At 36.9% G+C, this 23954-nt stretch overlaps 1 protein-coding gene across 1 annotated transcript in view; it reads right to left on the bottom strand.

The window, feature by feature from the left end:
* RAPH1 (Ras association (RalGDS/AF-6) and pleckstrin homology domains 1) overlaps positions 1-23954 on the bottom strand; it is a 102759-nt gene that overhangs the window by 13906 nt on the left and 64899 nt on the right. The window contains exons 5-12 of the mRNA XM_011949908.1: positions 22876-22956; positions 16366-16440; positions 7642-7719; positions 7053-7212; positions 5693-5814; positions 3484-3549; positions 1403-1546; positions 881-991 (exon numbers count right to left, since the gene is read on the bottom strand). Of these exons, the coding sequence (XP_011805298.1) occupies positions 881-991; positions 1403-1546; positions 3484-3549; positions 5693-5814; positions 7053-7212; positions 7642-7719; positions 16366-16440; positions 22876-22956 (837 nt within the window). The remainder of the gene's footprint in view (positions 1-880; positions 992-1402; positions 1547-3483; positions 3550-5692; positions 5815-7052; positions 7213-7641; positions 7720-16365; positions 16441-22875; positions 22957-23954) is intronic.

Raw genomic sequence — 23954 nt, 5'->3', positions numbered from 1 at the left:
AGACTCCGCCTCAAAAAAAAAAAAAAAAAAGGTTGCCATTACAATGTACTGAACGTTATCAAAGCAATCAAAACTCCAAAATCCTAAAATCCTAAAACTCCTAAACTAATGGCCGTCACCAAACTAAAGTGACAATTCTGAGAAAAGTGAAACTAAACATGGTATCAACATGTAGACCTAAGTAGTTACCAAGGAATTACAAAGATGGAGCCAAAGAAAAATAAAAATACTTATCTCCATAATTTTCTTGAATTTTTGTATGTCGTTTTTATCAGTGTTCTAATAGATCACTGTAAATTTGCTTAAAATGTCAGTTCTTCTCAAAAGTACAGATATAATCATTGTAAGAAGTACAAAAGCTTGAATAAAGAAGAAAAAAAAACTTCCTAAAAACAGCTCAGGTCACAATACATGCATGGGCTATCATGACTACAGTTGAGGGAAAAAAAGAGACAAAATTATTTCTGGACCAGTTGACAGCCAGTCTGATTTGACTTGGACACAGTGCCCTCTGATGGTTTGCTGAGTAAGTACAGGAAAAGAACTAAAGCACACTTATGACCTACATTTGGCTCTAAGTTTTCCTAAAATAAGCCTAGTGTTAAATGATAATCTCAAATTTATAATCAAACACATTTTATAGCTCACAACTCAAAACTTACAACCTAATATTCACTCCTTACCTAGAGATAACCGGCTCAGGGTCTGCTATGATATAGCACGTGCTTCTTTTCCTTACCACACTTCACCATTCCTTTTTAAACTTTGAGAATAAAGCAAAAACAGTATAATTGATGGTATCTCAACAATTCTAAAATGTCCAATAACCTGCTCTATGTCTAACATCAATTAAAATTCCTAAAAAGAGATACGTATTTACCTTCAGCACTAGACAATAGTCTGTAGGTGCTTTGTATTTGTTCCGATAGTCCTGGCCATAATAAACGTTGACATGATCCAGCTGGAGAAAGCACACCAGATCCCGAGAGACCTAAGATAAAAATACCAAAAAGATAAAATTAATAATGCACAAACAAGCAAATATACCTGGTTAACAGTTTCTAGGTGAGAATCAAAACTGCTTTTGCTAATACTAAATAGAAATTATTGCTATTTTACACAAGACAATGAGATGCTCCATTAATGAGGTGCTCCATTAATCTTTCTCCATTAATGTTTCAAAGTTCTTACTTCTCTGGTCACTAGGCGAAACTAGTGACCAGAGAAGTAAGAACTTTCAGGTTTCTTCTTCTTTATAACAGATTAATAAACAAAGCAATATTCTATGTCTTCCATGAATTCAAACAAATCATAGCCTGGGTTCACCTTGTCAGCATACTCAATACAAATTAAAAGCAATTAGCATAATGAGGAAGTTCAAATTCCAACAGAAGGGACACACCTTTGCTTTTCCTTTGGGGACATAGTAGATACCAGATGCTCGCAACAGAAAATAACGCTTTTTCCAGGACTTCTTGCCATCATCCTTCAACCAAAGGACTCCTTCAATTTCTGGTACAGTTACAGAACTTCCACAAAAACATTCCTAAAATAACAAGATTATTTGGAAAGACTTATGATCGTTGGATTCTCAGAACAAAGTTGTGTTTACTCCTGTGAAATGCATGACAGTTAGTTATTAAACCAAAATGGTTTTATATTAAAACCAAGCTGCTAATTTAACCTCAATTAGAACTTTCCGGCCAGGTGTGGTGGCTCATGCCTGTAATCCCAGCACTTTGGGAAGCCGAAGCAGGTGGATCACTTGAAGTCAGGAGTTCGAGACCAGCCTGGCCAATATAGTGAAACCACGTCTCCACTAAAAAATAAATAAATAAATAAATAAAAAATAAGCCGGGAATGGTGGCGTGAGCCTGTAGTTCCAGTTATGTTGGCAGCTGAGGCATGAAAATTGCTTGAACCTGGGAGGCAGAAGTTGCAGTGAGCTGAGATCGCATCACTGCACTCCAGCCTGGGCAACAGAGCAAGACTGTCTCAAAACAAAAACAAAAACAAAACCACTTTCTATTCTAAAGACAACACGAGTTTGGAACTACTATGGCAATCCTAAAATGTTTAATAAATAAAAATGCCAGTCATAAATGTGATACTGAATTTTTACCTACAAACTTTTACCTAAAACACATTAGTGTTTCGGGGAAAAACTAAGTTGACACATTAACTGAGTTGCATATAACAGTAGCTAATGTAAACAGCATAGTTACACTAAATTTAATAAAACTGTCAGGGCAAACCAAGCATTAGACTTTATTTTTTCTCCACATTTAGATTAGCTGTCAAACTAAACAGGAATATATTTTAAAAGAATGCAACGTGCTAAGTGTATGGTTAAACTTTAAGAATTTAAAAACTATCCATTTATGTGACTCTAAGACAAAGAGGGCATTTATTTAAAAAATACTTAATACTAGGTTGAAAGAACTATAAACACTCAAAATTCTAAGTTCTAAACACTATGCTTTGATAAAAATATAATATTAAAGAAATCAATTATGTAATTGTGAAAGAAAAGAGAAATCCTCAGAGAACACTAATACAGGACATTTGGGCCTAAATTAATTTCTCCTCAAAGTACAGAAAAATTAGGAATTATAAGGTGGATTTTTACTTAACTGTAGCTTGTGTAGCACTATGAAAACTGAATGCTGATCTTCACTTCCTAATTGCCTTGCTGGTAAGTAAAGGTTTATTCAGGTTTTCAAGTATACTAACTTATTTGATTTTAGTTCTTTAAAATCAGCCAAAAATTCCGTTTTTCCAAGAAAAATGACCATGATTTTTAAAATTATTTGAATTATTTAAGGATAAAGCTGGAAATATTTTGTGAACAGCTAATTATATTCAAATTTCTCTCTGAGTAAGCAGATAAAAACAGCAAAACCACATCCTTCACTGACCAGCCATCTCTCCCACTTTGCAGCCCCTAAAAGCTCATTACTCTTAGACCACTAGAATATGGCTTGGCAAAGTAATAGTTTTTAAAAGGGTCTTCAGTGGCCTAACACGTTCAACACAGTTGAACTCTCTCCCTCATACTATCAAATACACAGTCTTCTTCAGTTAAAATTGTAACTACAAATATAGAACCCTGACATACTTGACTTCAAAAAGGATTTTTATTTTATTTTATTTTTTATTTTAGACAGAGTCTCACCCTGTTGCCAGGCTGGAATGCAGTGGCATGATCTTGGCTCACTGCAACCTCTGCGTCGTGGGTTCAAGCAATTCTCTGCCTCAGCCTGCCGAGTAGCTGGGATTATAGGCGCCTACCACCATGCCCGGCTAATTTTTGTATTTTTTAGTAGACAGGGTTTCACCATCTTGACCAGGCTGGTCTTGAACTCCTGACCTCGTGACTCACCCGCCTCGGCCTCCTGAAGTGTTGGGATTACAGGTGTGAGCCACTGCACCTGGCCTCATATTTTAATTTTTAAATGTACAAGAAAATGGTGGGTGTCATACCTCCAACAGGACTTCTTTGTTTCTATCTGCCATCTCAGCTGTTTCCTTTTTCCCCAAAAGATAATTCTGGAAAAACAAATACATGGAAGGGATAGGTGGGGGAGAAAAAAAGAAGGTTAAAGCATAAATCCATTCTGTTATTCCCTTGGCACAGGTGTATGTTTTCTTCTAGAGAAATAGCAACTCTAATTTCTGTTGGTATAGAGTAGAATAAACTTTGAAAAGTTACCTGTATATGGACATCATCACTAAAATGCTTAACACCAGTCTCCTCCTTGCCTGGCCACTTGTCATAAACTGTCCTCACCCAGACTGTGAGGTGGTATTACATTCAACAGCTGGCAAATATGTTTTGGGATATCTAATGAAAGCTACAGTTAAAAGATCTGAAAGGTTTAGAAATATACTGATCTAGGTGCAGAAAATTTATGTTCTGGCTTTTTAAGAAGAAATCCCAAATTCTCTGGGACTCATTTATTAATAATCTCATTTACTTGACTCAACTAAAAATCTGAATTCTGGCTAGGCGCAATGGTTCACACCTGTAATCCCAGCACTTTGGGAGGCCAAGGCAGGCGGATCACGAGGTCAGAAGTTCGAGACCAGCCTGATCAACATGGTGAAACCCCGTCTCTACTAAAAACACAAAATTAGCCAGATGTGGCGGCACGCACCTGTAGTCCCAGCTACTCAGGTGGCTGAGGCAGGAGAATCGCTTGGAGGCGGAGGTTGCAGTGAGCCAAGATCACACCACTGACTCCAGCCTGGGTGATAATGCGAGACTCCGTCTCAAAAAAACAAACAAAAAGCAAACAAACAAACAAAAAAACTGAATTCTACTCATTAGTACACAGTCATCCCTTGTTGTCCATAGGAGATTGATTCTAGGACCTCCCCTGTATACCAAAATCTGCTGATGCTTGAGTCTCTTATAAAAATGGGGTCACATCTACATATAACCTATGCACATTCTCCCTTGTACTAGAAATAATCTCTAGAGTACTTATAGTAACTAATACAATGCCTACATATCACTTAATTTGCACGAATTCAATGCAGTACTCAACACGTGGCTTATTCAAGTTTTGTTTTTTGGAACCTGGAATTATTTTTCTGAGTATTTTAGATCTGTAGTTGGGCAAATCCACAGATGCAGAACCCATGGATACAGAGGGCTGGCTGTAATTATTAATATTATTATTACTTTTTTTTTGAGACGGAGTCTCGCTCTGTCACCCAGGCTGGAGTGCAGTGGCACTATCTCGGCTCACTGCAAGCTCCACCTCCCAGGTTCAGGCCATTTTCCTGCCTCAGCCTCCCGAGTAGCTGGGACTACAGGCGCCCGCCACCATGCCCGGCTCATTTTTTTGTATTTTTAGTAGAGACAGGGTTTCACCGTGTTAGCCAGGATGGTCTGGATCTCCTGACCTCGTGATCTGCCCGCCTCGGCCTCCCAAAGTGCTGGGATTACAGGCGCAAGTCACTGCGCCCAGCCTGTAATTATTTTTCATAACTGCCTACAAAAAGATCTGTTGATAACCCCAAATATGTATTTTTCACTAAAACATCCGGAAAAGACATGTCATGATTAAGCCATCTGAAGCATAACTACGCAATACCTTTAACACTGCTGCTATTTTTCCTCATTACTACTTTTTACTGTGGAGTTGTTTTCCCTCACCTACTGAATTTTGTAAAATGTCTAGGTATCGGGAAGTATTAACTCAAACATTATTTTGGAATAAGGAAAGATGTCAAATAAATCTAACTATGTTTATTAGAATGTAGAGCCATTTGTAATCAAGGTTACTAGGATGTTTAAAAAGAAGTGTCAACTGGATAAATGGCTGGAGTAGAGAAGTACTTTTCTTTGAAGAGGTGACAAACTCACCAAATAAACAGCTGGGTTCAACACAGTTCTGGATGACAGAGTCAAAAGACCTGGTAATTCACTAGAGCTATACTTCTGCTTCTGAAAGGGCTCACCCCATCTGGTTCTGGAGGACTGGAAACCTCTTTGGGGCTTAACACGTGGGCACGAACTGACTTCCCGCAGCAGCAGCAGCAGATGATGCTCCTATAAGATTTTGCAGGTATATCGCTCCAACCAGGTGTTTACCAGTCTTTTAACGCTATTAACTTAGCAGTAATCAAATAAAATAGGAGACATATTTAAAAATCCTGACCTCTGTAAGTTGTTTGCTCTTACCTGTGGGTTTTTGAAAAGTGCGTATTTTTCTATACGCTCCATAAATATAAGCTTGTTTTGGCTATCTCTTGTCCAATTAAGAAGATTTTCAACCAAGTTTTCATGGTCTTCAAAGATTCTCTCTGTCCCAAAATAAAATATCCATATTTTGTTAGTATTCATTAGAGCTGCATGAAAAACATGAAACTTTGCGAAGTAGTTAACCTCAAAACCAAGTAGTCTTAACTGACATTTTAGCAACTAAAAATTATCTGGTCTTCCCTAATTTTTCAAACAAAGAAATATGCCTTAATTATGGTAAGTGACATAACTAAGATCACACAGCTGATATATGGAAGAACTAGGACTAGAATCTAGGCTTTCTGACTTGCAGTACACCATTCTACAGTCTTAAACATTTTCCCATCCCACCCTTAAAAATAAAACATTAGTTACATCTTACAAGTTTCAACATCAAGTCAATATCAATATCAATATCAATATCAAGTATTTCCTATTGTACTTAGTTCTTGGCATTTAAAACATTTCCAAGATAATTTCTTCTTTGATCCATGACTGTTGTTTAATCTTAAATGTAGATGTATTTTCTAATTTCCAAATGAAAGAACGTGTCCTGTATACTGAACATATGTTAAAGAACATGTTCTAGATATGGATTCTTTGAAATTTGTTAATGTGCTTTAGGTTTCCCCTGAGTCAAATGCTGGTTTAAAGACTTCAGTACAAATTCAAGTTAACATAATAATCTTTAGTAAATGCATTAGTCTATCCAGTTCTTATTTGAAGAAAAAAACTATTTTGTTACCTTTTTAAAAAACTTTGTTTTAGCCATTATAAAATCTGAAGTGAACTAGAAATGATTTTGTATTCAAAGAACTCTTAAAATACTTCAGAAAAAAATAATGTAAAGAAGCCAAATCATGAAAGGTAATTTTATCAAAAAAAATATAAAGATGTGGCCAGGTGTGGTGGTTCAAGCCTGCAATCCCAGCACTTTGGGAGGCCAAGGTGGGCGGATCACAAGGTCTGCAGATCAAGACCATTCTGGCCAACAGGTGAAACCCTATCTCTACTAAAAATACAAAAAATTAGCCAGGTGTGGTGGCGCATGCCTGTAGTCCCAGCTACTTGGGAGGCTGAGGCAGAATAATTGCTTATACTCAGGAGGCAGAGGCTGCAGTGAGCTGAGATCGCACCATTGCACTTCAGTCTGGGCAACAGAGTGAGACTCTGTCCCCCCAAAAATAAAAATAAAATAAAAACATGTATCTATAAAGGTAACTCGAAATGTTTTATCAACATGAAAACTGATGAAGTTACACAAAAATTAGAAAGCAATTAAAGCAATGATATTACTAACCCATTTGTAATTCAGAAACAGTTTCTACCAGTGACCAGTCTAAACTATAACCGCAGTGGGATTTGTCCATTAGGTTATCCAGTACTTGTCTTACTGTTTGTCTCTCATCCACCATCATTGTTTTAGAACTGTCATCAGACATGTGGACTCTAATCACCAGCTATAACAGGTAAAAAGAAAAGTAAATGAACACTAAAAAATGGCATTCTAGAAAAGGCATTCATCCAATATCAAATAAAATTTAGATTAATGTATTTGTATATAAATTAAAACACAAATAATGACTTCATTATGCAAAAATATAGGCTAAAAATCAGACATCAAATACCCTGGTTAAGTAAATTTAAAGCACTTTAAAAATATTAACAACAGATAAGGTTATAATGTTATGATTACTCCTTTAGGAGAATTGCTCCTTTTATAATGCATTTTACCCACAAAAAATACTGCATGTGAAAAATATATTACTAGGAAGAAATGCCTCTGTATCTCTCCACATCTCAGAGGTACATTACATAAACAAGGCAATTCTCTACAAATCCATAAAACTGATAAAAAATCCCAAACCAGGAAGAGGCCCACATATCACCTTTTTCACTTGTGCTTCTTTAATTTTCTCTAGGGCAACTCTGATCTTCTCAGCTTTCAATTTTGCTGCCTGCTCTTCCTGTGAACACAAAGCATTTCATATAAACAATGCTAAGATGATGAAATATTTGAGAAATATTTTTTATCCTTAAGGATGTTCTTAGCAATGAATTTCATTAAGAATATAACTTCACACACATAGAGCACATTTTAAAAATAACTGTGCACAAAGAGCAGACATATTGTAAAGAAACATTTTACAGATGCAGACTTGAAGATGTCATACAATAGGCATTTCTACATTCAATATTCTAGAGGAAAAAAAGAACTCTGTGATGTAGTAAATTACCAAATTTGATTTTGTCAATGTGAAGCAGATGAATTTCAGGTTCTGGGATAGGAGAAAAATGAACACATAGTGGCCATCTTTGGGTCTGACAATTTGTTTCACCTGCACAATCCCTCAACTCTGAATTTACACTTCCTCCAAAGTAACGGCATGCTCTTGCATACTAATGTTCTGTTCTGTTACAGTGAAAGTGTCACTGTCACAAAAATATCTCCAGCAAAAAACAGTATCTGCCTATTTACAACCATATAAAAACCCTTTAAAAAATAAAAAAATGTAGGTACAATCTCATTAATACACCAATACAAATATAAGAAGCTGTCTTACTGCCTAAGTTTCACTCTGCTTTGGAAAATCATACAATGTAATCAATGTCTTATGTCAGTAAATTCAAAATTTGTTTCTATTAATTCACTATTTTTAAATGCTAAATATGATTTTCTAAATAACTTAAAATTTCTAGTAACTTCTACCTCAGAAAACTTAGATTAAAAAGAGTAATAAAAATTATAACAACTAAAAATATACTTAAACCATTTGTCTTATTTTTTTCTGAATTAGCACATAGTACTCTACTAGTGGTACTTAACTTGTAATTTCCAGCAATAGACCATAATATGCTGTGGCATTAATCTCCAATTTAAAAAAACTTGCATAAGTAAACTTTTGTTTATAAAGGATTATTTTCTATTTCTAGGCTTTTGATTACTCTAGAAAATACCTAAGAAAAATAAAAACTTCTTGGTTGGGCGCATTGGCTCATGTCTATAGTCCCGGCACTTTGGGAGGCTGCGGCGGGAGGATCACTTGAGGTCAGGAGTTGGGAGACCAGCCTGGCCAACTTGGTGAAACCCCGTCTCTAATTAAAATACAAAAATTAGCTGTGCTTGGTGGCATGTGCCTGTAATCCCAGCTACTTGGGAGGCTGAGGCAGGAGAATGCTCGAGCCCGGGAGACAGAGGCTGCAGTGAGCTGAGATTGTGCCACTGCACTCCAGCCTGGGCAACAGAGCGAGACTCCATCTCAAAAAAAAGAAAGAAAGAAAAATGGAAACTTCCACCTTAAATATTCCTTTGTTTAAGTCTAAGAAAAGAACCTAATCATATCAGCCAAACTTTATCCTCTTTGCATTGTGGTGAAAACCACAATCCATATGTTATTCATTAAAAAGCTAAAGCTTCCAGGGCAAAAAACAAAAAGAGAAACTCAGTTCAGTTCACAGATTTATTCTGTCTGCCTAAATCCTGTTGGCTTTCTTATTTATGAACTGCTTTTCTTTCTATTTTATACTCTAGGCTGTCTCCCATCATTTCAAGCTTAGTATTTACTATTTTGTGGAACAGAGAAGAAAACAGTGGTTAGGGAAGGCAGTGGGCTTGGTTGCCAGAAATCTGATCCCTTCCAATGAAAGGAGCCAATGAATTAACATAATAACCAGGGTCTGGAAATACTATCTGTAAACTCAATTAGGCAGAAAACAAAGAACTTTATTTTTTAAATGGAGAGGGCTAAGACAAGACTCAATTCTTATACTATTATATATTCCTCTGACTAAAAGATTAAATCATCCTATTTTTTAAAAATCCTTTATGCAAATAAACAAATAGCAGAATTATAAAACATGTTGATTACATTTTCAGACACAAATTTTTCTTTTTAAAACAAGCTTTGAAATGAGAAAACTAAATTACTGTCATTAAAACTCTCAGTTTTTAGAATTATGAGTCTTAGAGAAACAAATTGTTAGGTAAATTACCAAAACTTATATGCGTTTTTGATGAACAGAGCACTACTTTATAAAGGAATCTGCAATACTTCCATTTTCCAGCAGTTTTTATGAAATTAGTTACTTGACACATTTAGGGAAAGAGAAAGAAGAAGGTAGAAGTTTCATGAATATTTTCTCAATGGGATAATTATCTTATATTCCTCATGGCTCATTTGCCACATCCTTATATTGGCATGAATTGCAAAGAAAGTTTACTTAAGTATATTTGCAAGTTTCACTTCATACCCCTGAAAAGTAAATTTAAAGTCTGAAGAGGAAAAACTGATATGTGGAATCAATATTTTGTATATTTGAAATACAAACATGAACAACTTTTTTTTTTTTTTTTTTTTTTTTTGAGATGATGGAGTCTAGCTCTGTTGCCCAGGCTGGAGTGCAGTGGGACGACCTTGGCTCACTACAACCTCCACCTCCTGGGTTCGAGAGAGTCTCCTGCCTCAGCCTCCTGAGTAGCTAGGATTACAGGTGCCTGCCACAATGCCTGGCTAATTTTGTATTTTTAGTAGAGACAGGGTTTTGCCATGTTGGTGAGACTGGTTTCAAACTCCTAACCATAGGTGATCTACCTGCCTTGACCTCTAAAAGTGTTGGGATTACAGGCGTGAGCCATCGCGCCCAGCCAAGGATGAACTTCTAAAAGGTCAAATTCTTTATGGTATTATATAATCTATAAATTTAACATTTTAAAAGTTTAGAAGATGCCCTCAAAGCTGAACATATTTCTGAGAAAAAAAGGAATATTCAAGAGATTAAGACAAGGCATAAACTGGGAGAAAAAATACTTGCAAAAGACGTATCTGATAAAGAACTGTTATATAAAAAAAAAAGGAGAGAGCTCTTAAAATTCTTTTAAAATAAAAATGAACACGATTTTAAAAATAGGCAAAAGACCTGAAAAGATACCTCACTAAAGTGACAGCTAGTAAATAAACATATAAAAAGATGCTCAACATTATTTGTCATTAGGGAATTACAAGTAAAATGAGATACCCCTACACACCTATCAGAATGGCCAAAATCCAAAACACTGACAACACTAAATACTGGCAAGGATGTGGAACAACAGGAACTCTCATTCATTGCTAATGAGAATGTAAAATGGTACAGCCACTTTAGAAGACACTTTTGGCAGTTTTTTACAAAACTAAATGTACTCTTACCATACAATTCAATTCAGCAATTGTGCTCCTTGATATTTACCCAAATGAGTTGAAAATTGATGCCTACAAAGACATGCACATGGACGTTTATAGCAACCTTATTCATGAGTGCCAAAACTTGGAAGCAACAAAGACGTCACCCAGTAAGTAACAGATAAACTATGGTGTATCCTGACAATGGAATGTTATTCAGCACTAAAATGAAATGAGCTCTCAAGTCATGAAGGAACATTAAGTGTGTAATACTAAGTGAAAGAAGCCAATCTCAGAAAGCTACTTAGTGTACAGATCTAACTACATGACACTGGAAAAGCCAAAACCATAAAGACAATAAAAAGATCAGTGGTTGCCACAGGTTAAGGAGGAAGCAGGAATGAATAGGCAGAGCACAGAGGATTTAACGGCTGTGAAACTATTCTGTATGATAATATAATGGTGGATACATGTTATCATATATATTTGCCAATATACATAGAATGTACAACACCGGCCAGGCATGGTGGCTCATGCCTGTAATCCCATCACTTTGAGAGGCCGAGCAGGTGGATAAGGAGTTGAAGACCAGCCTGGCCAACGTGGTGAAACCCTGTCTCTACTAAAAATACCAAAATTAGCCAGGTGCAGTGGTGGGCACTTGTAAACATAGCTACTCAGGAGGCTGAGAAAGGGAGAATTGCTTGAAACTGGAAGACGGAGGTTGCAGTAAACAGATCACACCACTGCACTCCAGCCTGGGCGACACAGCAAGACTCCATCCCCCCTCCCCCCCCGCCAAAAAAAGGTCACACAACGGACATAGGGATTAAACAAAGAAGAGACCTGTGTAATCAACTAACATACATTAAACCAATTAAATTTCCTAACCATCAATAAGAATTTTTATAAAGCAGCTAGATGGAGGCTATTTTAACAAATCCAAATCTAGCCGCTCTTCCATTTGCTCAAAATGCTACTCTTTATGCTTACATAAATTGGTCCAGGTTAAAACTGTATGAAATTAAGAGCTGGTTTAATTTCAACATAGGCATATTTTAGTTTATACTTCTCTCGTTTTATTAAAGGATAATCCTTGCTAGCAGCCTTCTGAAGAAACAGAACTGATCATGATACCTCTTTTAGAGTCTGAATATCATCCCTGGAACAAAACTGGAAATGAAAATGTTTATGTCAAATTGCAAGACTCGTAATATTTTTATGCTTCCTGTGGGTAATAAGCTCTTTCTCAGAGAGCTCTATTTGTGTCTACTATATTTAAGCAAACACCGTATCTTTTAACTGGGGAAAATAGAAATCGTCTTAAACTCATGGTGTTGTATAATACAGGAAAAATAAATACATGTTTGCTGATACGTTTAGATGACATACTTAGAAGACCTCCAATGGTTTATTTATAAAGGCAACGTAAATCTACATTCAGTGTTTACAGCACAAGTTTAATACAAAAGACAAAGCTTTATTCATCTCATGTTCTGCTGCCAAAGTCAGGTGTTAAGTCTTCTGCCCCATATCCTTTGACTATCCCTTTCTTCACAACTATACTAAACATAAGTAAAAAACATCTCACACATGTAAAAAATTTCTCTTCGATACCTTCTCTTAAAAGAGCAAGAGACAATCTACTTTCTACTGAAAAATTCCTATGTGGCTATCAATAACCACCAAATGCCAAACCTCCTCAAATTTACATAAAGGACAAAAACTATGTGAATATCCTATGATTAAATGAAAGCCAACACTGTGGTTACAAAGTGTTACAACTTTCTCTATGCTGTAAAAATTAGAATACTTACAGAAAGTGCTACTGTTGCTAACTTGTTTCTTCAACTGAGAAGCTTAAGCTTTGTAGGTTCAGAACAAACCCAGTTGAAATTAAGGGGCTAAACAGGGGTTAATAATTCCTTCAGGATCTAGTTTATTTCATAGGATTGCAATAGTTATGTAAATTAAAATGATTCAAATAGAACTTGGAGTGATATAAACAGTTTAAGGGTCATTAAATAGTTTATTATATAACACTGCTTAGAATCAAAATATAGTTATAGTAACAACTATAGCTGATCAAACAACGGGAGTCTGAGCTACTACTGTCCTTATATGCAAACGTTTTTCTGTAAATATATGTGACCCTCCATACTGGAGGGTTCTGCATTCCCAACCAAACTCAGATAAAAAATAACAGTATTCTCCTGATGCAAAATTCCCTATACAGGCCAGGCATGGTGGCTCACACCTGTAATCCCAGCACTTTGTGAGGCTGAGGTGGGCAGATCACCTGAGGTCAGGAGTTCACGACCAGCCTAGCCATCACAGCGAAACCCCGTCTCTATAAAAAAAATACAAAAATTAGCTGGGCGTGGTGGCATATGCCTATAAATCCCAGCTACTCGGGAGGCTGAGGCAGGAGAACTGCTTGAACCTGGGAAGTGGAGGTTGCAGTGAGCCAAAATGGCACCACTGCACTCCAGCCTGGGCAACAGAGCAAGACTCTGTCTCAAAATAATAATAAATAATAAAAATTTTTAAAATTTGCTATATAGAGGACGACTTTTCACGTCCAAGGTCTCAGGACCAACTTCAGGACTTGTGCATGTATGTGCAGGTTTTGGTATTAATGTGGGTCCTGGAAGCAATTCCCTGTGTATACCAAGGAATGACTGTGGTTTATTTTTAAACTTTTTGTTTTTTTGGCAGGGGGATAGGGTCTTACTCTGTCGCCCAGGCTAGAGTGCAGCGGTGTGATCATGGCTCACTGCAGCCTTGACCTCCCAGGCTCAGGTGATTCTCCCACCTCAGCCTCCTGAGTAGCTGGGACTACAGGCATGCACCACCATGCCAGGCTAATTTTTGTATTTTTTTGGTAGAGATGGGGTTTCGCTATGTTCGGCAGGCTGGTCTTGAACTCCACCTGCCTTAGCCTCCCAAAGTATTGGGATTACAGGCATAAGCCACTGACCATGTTTATCCAAAACTTGCAAAAAATAACACTGCCTATGGTAGGAACTTTGTTTTGTTCACTGCTGTATCTCCAGGGTCATAAACATTGTCTGGCACATAACAGATACTCAGTAAATATTTGTTGAATGGATAAATGAAGTTATTTATTCTTTTCAATAGTTTCCAGTTACAGTTAGAGAAAAATAAGGCCTCGGTGTGGCTTGAGTAATCTGGCTCCTCCTGCCTACCTCTCCAAACCCAAATGAAGACACTTGCACTTTCATTAATGCAACTAGGGTGACTCTGGCAAAATGGTCTTTTTTCAACTTCTCAAACATTCCAAGCTCTTTCCCTTGACCTATGTACATGGAACACTCCCTTAAGCCCCAGGCTGGCTTCTTTGCATCCTCCAGGCTTTAGCTTAATGTTACCCTCCTAGAACCCTCTGATCTCATCATCTAAATAAAATGTACCCCTAATCTTTTCCCCAGTATGTTCTACTCGTTTCCTTCATAGCACTTAACATGATTTAGAACTTCTTTACATGCTTGCTTGTCACCATTTATCATCTATCTTCATAAACAGACTGTGAGCTCCTGAGGGTGAGGAATAGGTATACTTTATGCAATGTTCTATCCCAGCACCCAGCAGGTCACGGCTCAGTAAGTATTGTTGAATTGGCAATGAAAATGGTAAAATGGTAAACTTACTGTGATAGCCGTGTATAAAACGGATTGGAAGGGGGACGGGTAATAACAAAGAGCTAAGAGTGAGCCTGTAGTAGAGAGGTGGTAATGGGAATGCAACAAATGGGGGAGCTCAGTAAATCCTGCAGATTAAGACAAGCTTCATTAGAAATTGGAGACATTAAATGAAAAGGAAGGCAGCAAAGATGATCAGAGGGTTCAAACCTGGTAATTAGGAGAATGTCAGCATCCTAAACAGAAACAGAAGAGATGATGACTGATATAAATTATGGAGCCCCAGGGATAATGAAGGTAAGCTAAACACCTGTGGGATTTAACACTTGTAAGATGTTGGTGGTCTTCCAGGAAATGCCTAAAAGCTGTTTGGAAACGTGCTCTTGGGAGATAGATCCATCTAGAATAGAGATCCTAGCTGAAGATACATGTGTGGAGTCTAGGGAAAGAGAGTAAATAGAGAACGAAGAGGGGACAGCTGAGGATAAGGGAAAAAGAGCCATGACCAGCTTAGACTTCTATACTTCCCTGATCTTTAAATTTCTACCAGCACGCATAGATCTGCTTTAAAAAGAGAAACTCAGGGTAGAGAGAGGGTCCCACTGCTGACTTTGTTAAAGGGTCTTTTCTTTGAGCTGCTTCTTGGGGAGATTTTCATTTTGGTCTACCATCTTCTTTTATAAATGTATAAGGTTAGAAAGAAATTAAAGCAAACAAACCTCAGATGCAGTAACAACAACTTAGGGACATTACCCATAACTATGTATATTTTTCAGAAATAAGTCTGATATTCTTGAATTTAACATTATTTAAATAAGCTAATGAAATAAAAACATGACTTAAAAAGAGGTAGAAAGCAATTCAGCTTCCCTACTGTATTATTCCCTAGTTAATGATGACAATGGCTAAAATATTTTTTTTTTTTTTTTTTTCTGAGGCGGAGTCTCGCTCTGTCGCCCGGACTGGAGTGCAGTGGTCGGATCTCAGCTCACTGCAAGCTCCGCTTCCCGGGTTCACGCCATTCTCCTACCTCAGCCTCCGGAGTAGCTGGGACTACAGGCGCCCGCCACCTCGCCCGGCTAGTTTTTTTGTATTTTTAGTAGAGACGGGGTTTCACCGTGTTAGCCAGGATGGTCTCGATCTCCTGACCTTGTGATCTGCCCGTCTCGGCCTCCCAAAATGCTGGGATTACAGGCTTGAGCCACCGCGCCCGGCCAGACAATGGCTAAAATATTTTAACTGCATATAAAATACCAGCCCAGTGAAAATCTGGCTGGACTGATTCAAAACATTCCAAGGGCAGAGAACCAGGCAATTAAAATTACAGCTTCCTCCTCTTCCAATCTGACTAAGTTAATATTAACTAAGATTCTGTTTACATAAGTAAATGTTTTAATTAAATGAGGAGGTAATAATATAAATAAGAACTAGGAAGCAAAGTTTGCTAAAGAAACCCAGAGTATGGACAACCATTAGTAGTAAAAGCAATGCTTTTTAGACTTTAAAATGCAATAGTGTCAAACTAGAAAAAGTGCAACACACTTGGGAAAATAAGGCATTTACAAAAGTTTAAAAACTAGTGAAAATTACTGAATATATTTTATACTCTCAATATTGCCTGATAGTCATTAAGATCAGTAAATAATTACCATCTGTAAAAGAAAAAGTATCTCTATTAATGACAAAGATGCTAGAATAAGAAAATAATAATATAAAAGCATGATCAAAAACAGAAATCATATTCTACCTACAAGGCAGTAAATAGTTACATGCATGTGGAAAGAAGTATCACCTTGGTCAGCAAATGAGAAGGTTTTCCTGCAATGTTTCTCAGAAGAAGGGAGGTTTCCCTGTCCAGATAGGAGTGCTTGTTCAGAAAAGAGAAAAACAAAAACAAAAAAAGGCAATAACAGAAGTCAGTGGAGGTTTTATGTGTTTAAAACATAAAGTAGACAAAGCAAGAATGATTCTCTATAATTAATCTCGTATCTTTTCCCTAAGTTGAATGAAATATGTCCACAAAGAAAATGTAAAAAAAGAAAAAGAAAAGGAGCAGGGAGGTAAAGACATCACCGTGCCCATAGGCGTGTCCCAGCTGACTCCTGCTGATCCCTCCCTCTTTGGGAAATGGGTAGTACATGCAAAGACTGCAGAGCCAGTCTGCCTTCTAGGCCAATGCTCAAGAACGCTGTGCACAGCACACAAATAAATGCATGTCAGAGACCAATGACTAAACTTCCTTTCTCTTGTTAAAGCCTATCAAGACCTATATGGCTTTAAATAGTATATTTTGATTAGAATAAGATGACATCATTTTTAAAAGCTTCTCCAAGTATTTCTGGTCAATTCAATGATAGCTGCACCAAGAGGAAAAATATTCATCAATATTTTGCCTAATGGATACACCTGTTTTCAGTAAAACTTTATCAACCCACTCATTATTATCAGAATAAAAATAGGAGTACACAGTAAAGTGCACAGTAAAGAATTTGCAGAGCAAATGAATGACATGAACAAAATATTCAGAAGCATCACACACTTAAATTAATTCAAATAATTGTTTTCATGAAAATAATTTGTAAATGGCATGCATGGAACCTATCATTCTCCCCTTAGTAACTTTTCAGTAACATGTTGTAAGATAATACAATTGTATTTTATTTATCCTTAAATTGTAGTTGTTTTGATATCTACATGTAATTTGGACTGGCCTCTCATGAAAAAATTCCAAATTAGTATTTAACAGTACATAGTTACTAATCACCATTTAAAAAAATGTACAATACAGCTGAGTAAAAGTATAGAAAATATTGTTATATTTTATAAATGTAAATATAGGTCAAGCTATTCTTGGAAATTCTTTGGAAAGAAACTAATGCAAATACTAAAGCAGCACCCCCTGTAAGAAAGTACATGGTCCCTAGAACTTTGGGAGGCCGAGGCAGGCAGATCTCCTGAGGTCAGGAGTTTATGACCAGCCTGGTCAACATGGTGAAACCTAAAAATACAAAAATTAGCCAGGTGTGCTGGCAGGACCCTGTAATCCCAGCCACTCAGGAGGCTGTGGCAGGAGAATCGCTTGAACTTGGGAGGCAGAGGTTGCAGTGAGCTGAAATTGTGCCACTGTACTCCAGCCTGGGCGACAAGTGAAACTCTTGTCTCAAGGGAAAAAAAAAAAAGTACATACATGGTCATAGATAAAATACACTACTTCAAGATTAAAAACATGTTACAGAAGATGATACAATCTTTGCTTACATCTATACTATGCTAAGCTTGCTATATGGTATTTTATTGCCTGCATTTTTAAAGCTGTGTTTTAATGCAAGGTAAACTTTGTAAGCATACCTGTGCCTCTCACTCATTCCTTATTAAAAAAAGAAACCTAATGTCCAATTTTTTTAATTGGACATATTCATCAAGATTAGCACTAACAAAGTCAAACAATAACAAGAACATAGAAAACTATCCCTAGGTCCTCATTTAACTAGATTGTGTAGTCCTCTTAAAGGTAAGACTGATTGGCTTCTCCATAAAGACACTAGCTAAGTAGTAATTTCTGAAAATTCAATTTAGTTTGAGGTTAATGCTCAGCCAAGAAGTGAGGGAACTGGGAAAAACAAAAAACAAAAAGCACAATTTGCAAGAGTAGCCATTCTTTGGTTTCTTTAGTTCTCTTATTTTTGTTTTTTTTAGGACAGAGTCTTCCTCTCTCACCCAGACTGGAATGCAGTGAGGTAATCTCAGCTCACTGTAACCTCCGCCTCCCAGCTTCAAGTGGTTCTCCTGCCTCAGCCTTCTAAGTAGGTGGGATCACAGGCACGGGCCATCACACCTGGCTAATTTTGTATTTTTAGTAGAGACAGAGTTTATCCATGTTGGCCAGGCTGGTCTTGAACTCCTGACCACAGGTGATCCGCCCGGCTTGGCCTCCCAAAGTGCTGAGATTATAGGTGTGAGCCACTGTGCCCAGCCACGTTTCTTTACTTCTTTAATAAACTTGGTTTCACTTAAAAGTAAAAGAGCAACTATAACTTTAATTGCTTTTATTCCCATTTATTTTTGGCTATTCAAATATAATGGGGAAAAATGTACTGTTACACAATTACTATGTAAAACATGTATTTTAAGAAATTACTTTCTTGAAAACTTACTGCTACTTATAAAAGTTACTTTTTTAGAAAAATGATCTCCAAGTGAGTAGATTATCTATATTCAGATAATTATATTTCAAATTTAAAAAAATAAAATCTGCCTCAGGCCATCAAAACAAAGTATGATTTGGTAAATGTAATTCCAAACATCAAATTCAAATTTAAGCTCTTAAAAAAAAACACAAGATTTCATCAGTTCTCAAACTCATGACCTCAAGACTTCAAGTTACCAAAAAAACTGATAATTTGGTAAGTATGAGGCAATGATATTTAACTGTATCTGTTTAATGACACAGAAATAGAAGTCCATTTTGAAATATTAAGATATTTAAATAGCTTAAAATAAAAAGAGGGTAATCATTATGGTTGGTGGTCCCAAAATATGCCACATTCAAAAGATGAGACCACAAACAATAGCTAAACATGATCATAAATTATATCCCACGTGGATGGTTACGTAGCTATTCACTATTTAGTTACTAGCAGTGAGGAAGTCCAGATCTCCAGGTTTTATTCAAACTATAGGATATTTGTAACAGAAACAACAAACATATAGAAACCAGAAGCAGCAGACTCCACTGGGCATGGTGGCTTGAACAATAATCCCAGCTACTCACGAGGCTTAGATAGGAGGACCACTTTTGAGCCCAGGAACTTAGGGCTGCAGTGAGCTAGGATTATGCCACTGCATTCCAGCCTGGGCAACAGAGCAAGACCCTGTCTCAGAAAATAAAGTATCTTCCTCCAACTGGTACCAGTCATAACATTGATCCTAGAATTCCTTGCTCTTCAGAAAAAAGGGTCGGGGTAGGGTGAAACTGGTTACTGGAAGGATGCAAGAGGGATGAGAAGAGTGCTGCACAGCTGAAGGACTAAGGAGAGTAAATTATGTGGTTTTAAAACGACACAATTTCTACCAGGGCTATATTATCAGTGAAACATTTTAAACTGCAGAAATTATGGTTTTGGGTCAGAAACAAGTTGTATATTTTTCACCCTTGATTACAGGGGAAAAAATCAGTGCTGTGTCTTTGTGGGTTGCTCTACTATGGAGATCAGCAGTTACTGTGACTGAGTAAGGCCATTCTGTTTAGAAATATATTTTAAACGTTTAGTTAAAAAAAAAATTATGGTTTGGGCATGGCATCCAGCCTTCAGTCTTGGTTTATGTTGCGAGTTAACAAAAATGCATACAGCTTCATATAAACAGGGCCTTCTTATATTTTCTTTTATTTACCAACTATAGACACAAAGTCAGGAGCTTATTTTTAATCCATCTTATTGATTTATTTTATTTCTCTCTTTTCCTCTTCATTTATTCAACCATTTTTCAGGCTCCAACTTTTGAGCATAGAACCATGCCAGCATTAGAGATGCAAAGGTGACCAAGATGGGCATTCCTTGCCTCACAGAATGTAGTCTAATAGGGAGATGCAGACCAACTTGCAACTACAAAACAGTGTGTTAAGTGGTAGGTGAGCAAGGAGACAAGTATCTAACCCCAAATTAGGGGCTTAATAAAGTAATTCTGAAAAAGCTACAGTCCTGGAGGATGATTAAGAGGCTGCTGGGGTGGCGGTGTGAGGGAGTGTGGCAGAGTAGAAACAGAGGGCAAAGGGATATTTGAGACCAATGGTTCTCAAAAGAGGGTAGTTCTGCCCTCAAGCAGGAATTTCAGAAAACGTTGAGGACATTCTGGGCTGCCACAATGAAGAGGAGAGGGAGAGTTATTGGTATTTATTGGGAAGTCAAAAATGCCAGATGCCTTGCGAGCATGGTACAATGTCAATAACAACAGAAGTCCCACATTCCACATGATTGTTGAATATCCTTATACGGAGAGTCGTAGAGATGGGAAATCTTGTTTACAACAATCTGAGCTTAGAATCTAATTTCATTTTACATCTAAAAAGTGTTTTTGCATGATTTTAATATTGAATGAATTTTCCAGGAGTGCTATTACCCTCTAAAATAAATGGAAAGAAGTCTGCACCTTCTTTTGTTCTGAGTTTACAAAGAGCTGTTCATAATGTTGGAAAATAATTTCACCAATGGAAAACTAGCTTGAAATAAGAGTTGCCAGTACCACAACTGGCAGTGTACACTCTGTCACATGTCAGCAAATGATAAGTTAAAAGCTAAATAATATTAAATTAGTGAAAACATGAAATTAACTTTATTAGTAAAAATTGTTTTAAAATATTTCATACTACTGTTGTCATATTTAAAATATATAGCACAGAAGGCCAGGAGTGGTGGCTCTTGCCTATAATCCCAGCACTCTGGGAGGCTGAGGCAGGTGGATCAGGTGGATCACTTAAGGTCAGGAGTTTGAGACCAGCCTGGCCAACATGGCAAAACTAAAAATACAAAATTAGCCAGGTGTGGTGGTGCACTCCTGTAGTCCCAGCTACTTGGGAGGCTGAGGCAGGAGAATCGTTTGAACCCGGGAGGCAGAGATTGCAGTCAGTACCACTGACTATAAAAGATGGCACCACTGTACTATAGCTTTAGCAACAGAGCAAGACTCCACCTTAAAGAAATAAAATATATAGCATGATGAAAAATCTACACTGTAAAAAATCAGATATCAAATGATTTTATTACTACCATCTCATCCCACATTATAACAATGAAATTATTTTGTCAATACAATTACAAATAATCTTATCTCATTTGCAAGAATTTTACATGTTCCCATTTTCTCTACTTGTCTATAAACTGTCTCAGCACATTATCCCTACTTCAATTAAGATTATTTCCCTTTTTCTCATAGTATATACAAATATGTCACATATCTGCTATCACTTATCATAACATGTTTCACTTCTGGGGTCCACTTATATTTCTGTTCTTTTTCCTATACTTCTTAAAAAAAAAAAGCCTTCTGATCTCACTTCTCTTAAACCCAAAGTTCTTGATTATAGGTAGGTGTAAGGTTTGACTACTTCATTATGTCTTTTAATAGTGGCAGCTAAGTATTTACATACTGAAACAGATACATTACTTTATTATAAATTACGTTTTCAATATTTCTCCTTCATAGGTGTTGGGGCATTACATTCATATAAAAAGTAGGTATGTAAGTAGGTTATGTTATTTACAAATTTCACTTGAACAGTAAAGATGGTGTTAGAAATCATCACAAAGGTAATTTAATATTTTCTGTTAGCCACACTAATTTTAAAAAGTATAAAAAGAAAACACTGAAATATTCATATATTTTAGTTAACCAAAAATATCCGAAATTTTAACAAGTAATTAATACAAATAAATTTTGCGGTTTTTGTTTTTTGAGTCTTGCTCCGTCACTCAGGCTGAAGTACAGTGGTGTGATCTCAGCTCACTGCTGTGATCTTGCCTCACTGCAGCCTCCGCCTCTTGAGTTCAAGCAATTTTTCTGCCTCAGCCTCCTGAATAGCTGGGATTACAGGCATGTGCCACCACACCTGGCTAATTTTGTATTCACCATGTTGGCCAGACTGGTCTTGAACTCCTGGCCTCAAGTAATCTGCCTGCCTCGGCCTCCCAAAGTGCTGGGATTACAGGTATGAGCCAACACACTCGGCCATGAGATTTTTTTACATTTTTGTTTCATAGTAAGTCTTTGAAGTCCAGTATGTATTTTATCCTTACAGCACACCACAATTTGGATTAACCACATTTTAAATACTTAATAGGCACATGTGGCTAGTGGCTACCATATAGAACAGTACACCTCTGAAGCATCCAGATTTGCCAATCACTGACCAAAGAATACATTTTATTAAGAAAGAAACTAGGCCTTCAGTTAAGCATCAGTGCAGAATCATTCCATTTGGTATCTCTGCTGTGAAGAACAATTAAATTTGTTAGTATCTTAAGAAATTTACAAAAGCTCTTAGTTTCAGAATAAAGAAGGCATGTTGTTTCAGGTTCTAAAACAAAAATTATCTACATCAATTATGCTACCACCTACATAATCATACCAGGAGTATTATTCAATGGTACCATATCTAAAGTGGCTTATTTGTTTTTGCTAATTTATTAAGTTTGGTTTAATTTTTATTTGAAAAACTGAAGTTATATGAAAAGGTTTCATCATCTGGAGTTCTAACGAATGCTTTCCTCTTCATTAAGTCACGCCATGGCATGTTTATAGAACTTACAGGTGTCAGCTCAGCCTGTTCTTCTGTGAAGTCAATATGACGCTTGGCCTGCTTGCTGGAACATCTCAGAGAAATAGCATGCTGTGAAAATGGAGTAAGGAAGAAAATGATAGGTAAAGGAGGTGAAACGGGCAGCTCTCATTACCATGCAGGAAGAGAAAAAGATCAATGAAGTGAAACAAAACAGTAATGAAAAAAATAGTAATGAAAAGTTGCATGCAATTACCTTTCATTCTCTTATATGCAAAAATTATAAAGGTAAGACCCAGATGATCCTAACCCTTGATAATTTAATGATAACCTCACTCCACTTCTGGACAGTAAAGTTCTATGAAATAATTGTGCAGAAACATTATGTCCAATATCAATTCATGCTAACAAACCTCAACTGGCCCTTAACCACTGTTTGGCAGTGCTCTTAATTTTTCCCCTTACGTTATGCCCGTTCTAAGTCTCTATGTTCTTCAAGCTTCTGGCTTCCCTCTTCCCTCTCTTCATGACTGCACTTCCTTCCATGTGAGAAGGCTACACCCATTTATCATGAGGATCTTCATTAGAATGTACCTTGTAATTATACCCATATTTTTATTCTTCCCTCAAATTCTAGATGAATAAATGTGTTTTGTTTCCCCTTCCAAAGCTAAGCATGTTCTAGATCTCATTCATTCCCCCTCCTAAAGAGAGAGTATCTTTAGTCTCTGATACTCAACTAGATCAGTCCATTGAGGGTGAGGAGAAGAGGAAAGTGTTCAATTCTGGGTACTGTCCTCTTGTTTCTCCTCTCCACTGCCAAATTCCCTGAATTCATGCTAGAAGGTGCCTCCTCCACTTCCCAACCACTCATTTATCCCTTAATTTCTTGCAATCTTTCCTTCCTAAAGCCTTTATCCTTTGAGTTATAATGTATTCTGTAATTCCTTCTCAAAGTCATCAAGAACTTTTTAACGAAAAAGGTTTTCTGTTTTTTCCATCATAGTTTCTACCACACTGTACCAAAATCACTTGTCTGGTTGTCTACATCCTCCCCTCCACCACTCCATACAATAAATTATCACTTCATAAGGACATTGTTTTTTTTT

The sequence above is a fragment of the Colobus angolensis genome, unplaced genomic scaffold (assembly GCF_000951035.1).
Source record: "Colobus angolensis palliatus isolate OR3802 unplaced genomic scaffold, Cang.pa_1.0 Scaffold30, whole genome shotgun sequence".
Lineage (NCBI taxonomy): Eukaryota > Metazoa > Chordata > Mammalia > Primates > Cercopithecidae > Colobus > Colobus angolensis.
The sequence above is the reverse complement of the archived record's forward strand: the minus strand, read 5'-3'. Positions and strand labels throughout refer to the sequence as shown.